We start from the raw sequence: 8,605 nt of genomic DNA on the forward strand, positions 1-8,605 counted from the left end.
AATCGAAAAACTTGGCTCTCAATGGAAATTTTGGATTGAGATCAAAATTCATTTTTTTTATAACTTCTTTTGTTTATTACTCCCTTCGTCCATGTTTACTTGTCTATATTTGACTTGAGACACTCTTAATAAGCAATAAATAAAATGAGAAATGAATTGGAGTACTTAATAATAAGAGTAAAATAGGTATAAAATGATAAATTATGTCTTGGTTTTTCAAACTATATAACTTACAAGTAAACGTGGACATCTATTTTAGTATAATAGACAAATAAAAATGGATGGAGGGAGTGTATTATAAAAATTTATGCTATTATATAATTGTTAAATTTAATTTAAATCACTTTACTACTTAAATTGTGATGGAAATTTCGTAAGCACTGCTTAGAAATAACATGAAATTTATGATTTAATTTTGAGAACTTATAGTTTATCTAATTTTACATTTACTTATGTGGTGTATTTACCTATCGAAGAGTTTTTCTATTATTTTTCTTATTTTGATTGGTTTGATTCCCTTATCGAAGATGTTATTTTACTTGTGCAAATTCATTTTTTAATATACATAAGAGATGCAAGTCCCTTGGTGAAAATGTTAATTTTACTTCTGTTGTTAATGGGTGTTAATGAGTGTGATTCCTTGTTTAAGATGTTAATTATGTTCGTTTATTGATTTTTGATATGTACTTTTCATATTTGCAAATAAAAAAAAGCCTATTAAGTTGACCCGAATAAACTAAAAAGAGATAGACCTAACCCAAATACATGTTCCTAACAAAATGTACGTTGAAAAAAATTATGACACCCGCCACCTCCAAATCCTAGGTCCGCCTCTGATTTTATATCAAGACCAATATAATATAAGCACTATCATTATTAAAATCTGGATAAAATACTAAAATGACAAAACTACCCTTGAAGGTCTATTCACACCCTTCTTCAAACACTTATATATAATTTTAAACCAGAACCAAACACATGTTTAAATTAGACACTATACTCTCTGAAGCAGCAACAAAAAGCTCTGTTTATCGGAAAAATTTTCAGCTTTATAACTAGTCCGTTTTAAGGGGTGTCCCAAAACATATTAATTATTGAGTTTTTCAAACTCAATTTATTGTTACAAAGAAATATTTTTTGTCTCAATAGAGGTGACAAATGCAAGATTTAGAGTTCCTAATTCTGAAGTTATATTTAATTTTCATTTGCCAAAAAAATACAAACTTGTAACCATAAGCATATATATATATATATATATATATATTCAACTTCTTTTTCTTTTCATTATATATAGTTCAAGATCATTTACTAGCCAAAAAAAAGATGCTGCCCATGTAGAGGAAATGGAGTTATATTAGCCTACAAAAATTTTTTGGAATTTTTGAGCCACAGTATATTTTTTATTTAGAATTCAATTTTCATGGCAAATAAAGGGTATTATATGTCTCCCCAGCAACACAATTTCTCAGCTGAAGGTGTGGATTTTTTTTTTTTTTTTGTGTGTGTATTGGTGAAGAATTTTTTTTTTGACTATGAATTTATTGTGGGAAATATTTCAGGTGAAGATGAATTGTACTTAGAGTTATGGAGATTGTGTGCAGGTCCATTAGTTGATATTCCAAAAAATGGAGAAAGAGTTTACTATTTCCCACAAGGTCACATGGAACAAGTATGTTATTTATTCTTGGTATTAACTTGTATCAATGTTGGTTTTGAATCATAGGCCGATGTAGTGCATAAGTTATGTGTTGATCTAAACAAGTAATTTTTGCTCAGACTCTGTATATGTGTTAAAGATTCTCCAGCCAGACAGGTGTAATACTCTCTCCGTCTCAATTTATGTGATATTTTTTGGTTATCGAGAGTTAATTTGACTAATCTTATCAACTCAATATTTTAAAAATTAAAATTTAGATAGTGAAAAACTATACGAAAATACTATAAGATGCAATTCTTCTCGCGTCAATATAATGAAAAAATAAATGTTAATATGTTCCTCAAAGTTCACACAATTTGAATCTCGAGAAGCGAAAAGTGTCACATAAATTGGGATGGAAGGAGTAATAATTTCGAACTCAGTAAAATGGAAGGGTTGTGGTAGAATTTCGAACTCGAACCCATAATGCTTAAATCTTGGGTCCGTCTCTGTTTATGAAGTTCAAATTGGTCAATTATTGGGTTTCTTTTTGGATTTCATATTTTCTTGGGTATTTTTAGTATTTTGGAGGATTTTCGTATTAGTTATTATTGTTCTTTTATGTTGGTTTGGATAGTTGGAGGCATCAACAAATCAGGAGGTGAATCAGAGAATACCATTGTTCAATCTTCAACCAAAGATCCTTTGTAGTGTTCTTGACATTAAACTTCTGGTAATTAAGCTGCACTTTCACCATTTTCTTGGTTAATTTAGTTAAACAGTAATGTTTCTGAGGTTCGGGTATGCATATGTAAACTACTAAAAACAAGAATTAGCGATAGACAAATTCTGTAACTAAACAACAAAAGAATTTGTTAGCTACGAACTATTCAGAGACGAAGTTCATAACTAACTCCAATTCTTTTTTGTAATTATCTTTAAATTTTAGAAAAAACGTTTTGATTAGGACTTTTCCGTGGAAAAATTGTTGTAGGCTGAGCAAGATACTGATGAGGTTTATGCCAAGATCACTTTGTTTCCAGAAGCGGATGTAAGAACTTAAAGGACCTATTTTCTTGCTTGTTTGAAACTATGTTGAGTTCACTTGCTCTTTTTTTTTTTTTTTTTGGTGATCCATTGCTTAAAATTATTGGTTTCGTCCAATTTAGCAAGTTGAGCCTGCTAGTCCAGATCCGTCCTCACTTGAGCCTCCGAGGCCCAAAGTTGATTTCTTCTACAAGGTTTTAACTGCATCCGATACGAGCACTCATGGTGGATTTTCCATTCTGAGGAAACATGCTAATGAATGCCTGCCCCCGCTGGTAATATAACTTACTCCTTTGGTACATCTATAATCTGTACCTTTTTGAGAAAGTGATGCATTACCTGTCTCTTAATGCTATATGTTTTGTGCAGGACATGAGCCAGCCGACTCCATCACAGGCATTGGTCGCCAAGGACCTTCATGGCATCGAGTGGCACTTTAAACATATATTTAGAGGTAATTTTCTGACACCTTGTAGTGTCCAATTTGGTTTGCCTACAACAAAAAGATGATATCAATGAAACTTTATCAATTAGTTATATGACCCAATCTTGATTCTTGAGTAACAGGCCAACCCCGGAGGCATTTGCTTACCACAGGATGGAGTACCTTTGTTTCCCTGAAAAGATTAGTTACAGGGGATGCTTTTGTATTCTTAAGGTACTTATCTCTGGTTCTTCTTTGTCTATTACGCTTTAAATCTCTTATATACATCATGATTGTTGCCTGTCATATGTTTGGAACAACTATTTACCACTCCCTCTGCAATTTTTGCGATGGTGTTTGAGTGGGCATGAAGTTTAAGAATGAAATGAAGACTTTTGAAACTTGTGGTTTTAATACAAGTCATAGATATTTATATGGTTGTGAATCATCTCATTAAGGGTAAAATGAAATTTTTTAAGTCAAATTGTCACTAAGTGTAGAAATGTATTATTCTTTTTGGGACTGACTGAAAAGGAAAGAGTGTCACATAAATTGGGACAAAGGGAGTAATTCATTATCTAATCATTTTATTCTATAAATTTGTTGTGTTTAGGAGTGAAAAGGGTGAAGTTCGAATAGGGATTAGACGACTTGCTCGACAACCGAGCTCAATGCCACAATCAGTGATTTCAAGTCAGAACATGCACCTAGGAGTGCTAGCTACTGCATCTCATGCTCTTGCAACCCGGACCATGTTTGTTGTATATTACAAACCAAGGTTTCTCTTATGCATCTTTGTTTTGTATACATTTTACTTCCAAACGTCCTTTCTTTTGAAGTGTATGACCATCTTATCTAAAAAACTTAAATTGTTAGAGAGAACACACCTTTATTACTTAATTATGTCTTCAACATGAGTTCAAGTCTCACCGCCACCCTCTGTCAAATGGAATTTCCAAGTGCTTGGCCAATGAAGAAGAATTAGGCCTTCACGTGAGGGAGCGTGTTGAAGACATAATTAAATAATAAATGTGTGTTCTCTTAAGCTTTTAGGTGAGATGGTATACAGAAAGTAGTTTTTTTGTGCCGAAGAACATGCTAAATGTTGCCTGTGTTCTCAATATTGTGTGTGGAAATCTTCAGAACAAGTCAGTTTATCGTAGGCCTAAACAAATATCTGGAGGCTGTTAATCATCGGTATTCAGTTGGCATAAGATTCAAGATGCATTTTGAAGGGGAAGAGATTCCCGAGAGAAGGTGGTAAAATATCAACTCTGTTGAAGCTTAAAGTATATGTCTATTTTCCATTGCTAAATATGCTGCAGGTCTGATCTCTATTATATTTTTCTTCGGTTGTTCATAATGTTCCAGATTTACAGGTACCATAGTAGGAATTGAAGATAGTTCCTCGCAGTGGAAAGATTCTAAATGGAGATCATTGAAGGTTGATATTGTTGGTTGTTGTCGACATTGAATGAATCAAATCGTTTGGATTGACTTAAAATATCACCATTTTTCTCCTGTCTTTCCAGGTTCAATGGGATGAGCCTGCATCTGTTTTAAGGCCTGATAGAGTTTCTCCGTGGGACATCGAACCATTTGTGGCGTCGGTCCCTACTTCTCTCATTCAGCCAATGCCAGTGAAGAATAAAAGGCATCGACCAACTAACGAAACCAAAGCTTCAGGTAGGAACGAGCATATCCATAATTCATGGCCTGGTTTTATACTTTTTTAATCATCCTATTTGGTTTTCGATTTTCATTTTCTTGATGATTATTCTACTATTTCGGGCTAGAACCTGTTCCCCCAACTGCACTAGCCGTTCGGATTCCTTCACCACAATTTATAGCCTTTTTGGCTTATTTTGATGAGTGCTTTTCAAAATAGTACTTTTAGTGAGAAGCAGAAACAATTTGTGTTTGGCTAATCAATTTGAAAAGCAATTTTGAGTAGCAATTATTGTTTGGCCAAGCTTTTAAAAAGTGCTTCTAAGTGTATTTTTTCAGAAGTACTTTTGGCGAGAAGCTACGTTTTTCAGCTTCTCAAAAGCAACTTCTGCTTTTACTCAAAAGCACGTTTTCTTCTCCTAAAAGCTTGGGGAAACACCTCAACTTTGAAAAAAAAAAAACACTTTTTGCCGTGGAAAAGCCTGGTCAAGCAGGCTATTAACCCCGTTGTTGACGGACAAAGTAGTGACAATCCATTTTCCTTGCATACTTCACAAACAGATACAACTACCACTGTCATCAATAGAAGCACTAACAGTACTTTAAGTCTCATGTAGATGGAATTAGGTCGGCTTCTGAAGTTAATGCTGCTTTGAATATGTTCTTATATGAGACAGAAGCCGGTAAAAATGCTTCATCTCGGCCTGCTTTTCCAAGCTTTGCATCCTCACAATTCGTAAAGGAGAACGATGAGAGAAAATGTGATACAATTACATCCTTTAGATTGTTTGGAATTGACTTGAAAAGTCCTTCGTTCGGTTCTGCTATTGAAAACCCGCCTCTAAAGCCAGCCAACATTTCCGATGGTTCTGCTGAACTGTTGTGCTTTCGAAACACGACTTCTGCTGGTAATTCAGAAGACAAATCTGGCCTTTCGGGAGATTCCAAAGATCAAAAGCAAGAGCAGTTGCATTTGCTGCCAAAGGAGGTTCCCATGAAGCAGAATTTTTCCACCAGAAGCTGCACTAAGGTATTAAAACCAAATCGAGAAAGTAAATTACCTTTTTACTCCCTCTGTCTCAAATAATTTGTCGTGTTTCTCTTTTACACGCCCCTTAAGAAAACATTAATTAGAAGGAGTTTTTTACTATTATTTTACCCTTATATATGTCTTAAGATATAATCTCTCTTCATTGAATATTTAAGCTCCTTATGTGTCATCTTGAGGTGTTTGTAGTTTTCAAGAACAATTACTATTTAAGGGTAAAATGGAAAAAAAATAATTAATTATGTCTTGAAGTTCTAAAATGACAAATAAATTTGAGACAACTATTTTTAGAAATCACGACATATAGTTTGAGGCGGAAGGAGTACTGGCCTCCAAACATCATTAAAATCAAAATATTTTTCACCTTATATGAAATTCCTTGAGAAGGTTCAAATGCAAGGGGTAGCTGTGGGTCGTGCGGTGGATTTAACTGTATTGAGTGGATATGATGAGCTCGTGAAGGAACTCGAACAATTGTTTGAGATCCAGGAAGAGCTTCATGCACGAAATAAGTGGGAGATTGTTTTTACAGACGATGAAGGAGATATGATGCTTATGGGCGATCATCCTTGGCCGTAAGTGTTTCTAATTTCTCCATGCACAACTTAAAATTGAAAATATATAGCTCTATGTAAGAGTTCTACTATAGTCAAACCTCTATAACGTGTCATTTGTCCGGATATTTTTTGGTTGCTATAGCAAAAAACTGTTAGTGAGAGCGTATAATATAACATAACATGAAAAATCGGTTCCACAAATACTTGGCCGTTATGTGAAATGTTATAATAGGGAATGGTTGTTATAGAGAGGTTTGACTGTACTTTGCATATCATAATATGGTGCTCAATTACTTTATTGCAGAGAGTTCTGCAATGTCGCGAAGAGAATATTCATTTGTTTTAGTCAAGATATGAAAAGTTTCGGTGCAGGAACTAAATCTCCATCTTTCGAAAGTGAAACAACTGCTTCGACATGAAAATTTGGAAGAGAATAAAGGTTGTAACTTGCCTTCCTAAGTTGAATCCTTTTTATCTGTACAATGAAAAATACTAAAATGTACTGTTATCTCTCATAAGTTAGAGCAAAAACTCCATTACCATGATCACATTCTTTCTCATGTTTGTGATCTTCATTTTCTAAACAGTTGCGCACTTGTTTGCTTCTCTCCAAATGTGGATAATATTCGTCTTGTTGACTTCCAGCAGGTATCTGCAATCTTCAATAATAGCCCTTCGATGATGTTCTCTATGCAGTCTTGTTGGATAAGCTTGACAACAAGCAGACAGTTGAATCCTTTTGCATCTAGTCAATTTTAGCTTCCCTCATATCAGAGCGAAGTTTAGATATGAAAATTTCCTCTTTTTTTCCCCTTGTCTTCCTAATTATTCTGTTAGGCTGTTGGAATGACACATCATACTTGTGCAACCAATTAAGATCAGTTAGTGAAGGGGTTAGTATTAGAAGCTTGTATGTATGTATGTAATGATTCTGGTGGAAGTTTGACTGTTGTATCCCTTTAGTTGTAGCTACTCAAATGGGGTTGCAGCAGGAAAAACTTACACCTTGTGTTTATGTAAAACCAATAAGTATATGCCACGTTTTTCTATATACGCATTTATTGCTTAACTTTGATTGATTTTACGCAATTCTAGACGGTTGAACTTTTGCTTGTTCTTGAGAAATAATTTTTTTTGCCTTTGATGCGGAATTTAAGGCGATGAACAGGAAGTGGTATAGGTATACTTTCCCCTGTAGGTGTGCTTGAAGCAACAATAAAATTGTTTTCAAGTGAGCTATAGGTTACAGGTTCGAGCCACCAACCATTGATGCTTGTGTCAGGGTAAGACTACATATATCACACCAATTGGGCAGCGGCCCTTCCTCGGATCCTTCACGAACACGGATGCTTTATACACTGGGCTGTCTTTTACACATATTTCCCTCGTTTCCGCTTTTAGTAAAACTAGCTTCTGTCTTTCATTAGGAAGCATTTGGGCTCTGTATGATTGGCATACTCTTGGCATGCATATTGTCTCATTGTAAAACTAGTGTTTCATAACTGCAACATTCTGGTTTTAATTTGTTAACTCTCGATTCTTAGTGGGAAAAAAATGTGTATATATATTGGAATGGAGGGAGTACATGGTTCAAATATGTGGTTGTTCTCTTTTGTTTTTGTTTTGTTAATCATTCAGCGTCTGGAACTCACTAGCCTGGGTAATTCGGATTTTCCTTGAAAAACCCACTCTATGGGATTTTCCTTCACACTGAGTGTGAACTCCCCCACAAGATCAATCAATAGTGCCTCATTGGAAGTAAGATTTAGTCGCCACAAGCCCAATATACCAAGCTAGGTGGAGGCGTCTCTACCACAAAGCATGTAACGATACAATCACCAGGTGAATCTTTACTCGTACTTCAAGCAAGTTGTTATTGATAGACATATTTAGTGTTCATTCTTGAATGATCGCTCGCTATCTAGCTCTCCCTTTTGGATACTGGCTAATTAGAAGGGAACACTTTCTCCATTTTAGTTTTTTTTTTTGAAGGCTACTTCCAACCCAAAAAATAAAAACTATGCATGTACTAGTATGTAAAGTTCCATATTTGCGCATCCCTATTAATGCTATTCTATTACCAATTTTATTAATATGGATAATGCAACACATCTCATTTCTTAAATGTTTAATCTTGATTAAGAAAGCTATTATCCTTAGTTCTCACTCCACATGAACCTCTACTACAGCCTACAAATATTTAGTGGAAACTAAAGATAGCCAAT

The 8,605-nt window shown here is 34.6% G+C and overlaps 1 protein-coding gene across 4 annotated transcripts; it reads left to right on the plus strand.

Moving 5' to 3' along the window:
• Nucleotides 1–1,000: 1,000 nt before the first annotated feature.
• Nucleotides 1,001–7,443, plus strand: LOC132609939 (auxin response factor 9-like). Of its 4 annotated transcripts, none has more exons than XM_060324156.1 (15): nt 1,001–1,475; nt 1,560–1,669; nt 2,274–2,369; nt 2,631–2,687; nt 2,806–2,958; nt 3,053–3,137; nt 3,251–3,341; nt 3,721–3,885; nt 4,251–4,364; nt 4,479–4,551; nt 4,640–4,793; nt 5,393–5,805; nt 6,211–6,398; nt 6,685–6,819; nt 6,968–7,443. In XM_060324156.1, the coding sequence occupies exons 1-14, from the start codon at nt 1,421–1,423 to the stop codon at nt 6,797–6,799; spliced, it is 1,869 nt and encodes a 622-aa protein (XP_060180139.1). In that variant the 5' UTR covers nt 1,001–1,420; the 3' UTR covers nt 6,800–6,819; nt 6,968–7,443. The 4 variants fall into 4 exon arrangements, with proteins under 4 accessions (XP_060180139.1, XP_060180140.1, XP_060180138.1 ...); XM_060324157.1 differs by having other exon boundaries at nt 7,026–7,443; XM_060324155.1 differs by having other exon boundaries at nt 7,029–7,443.
• Nucleotides 7,444–8,605: the final 1,162 nt, after the last annotated feature.

The sequence above is a fragment of the Lycium barbarum genome, chromosome 9 (genome assembly GCF_019175385.1).
Source record: "Lycium barbarum isolate Lr01 chromosome 9, ASM1917538v2, whole genome shotgun sequence".
NCBI lineage: Eukaryota > Viridiplantae > Streptophyta > Magnoliopsida > Solanales > Solanaceae > Lycium > Lycium barbarum.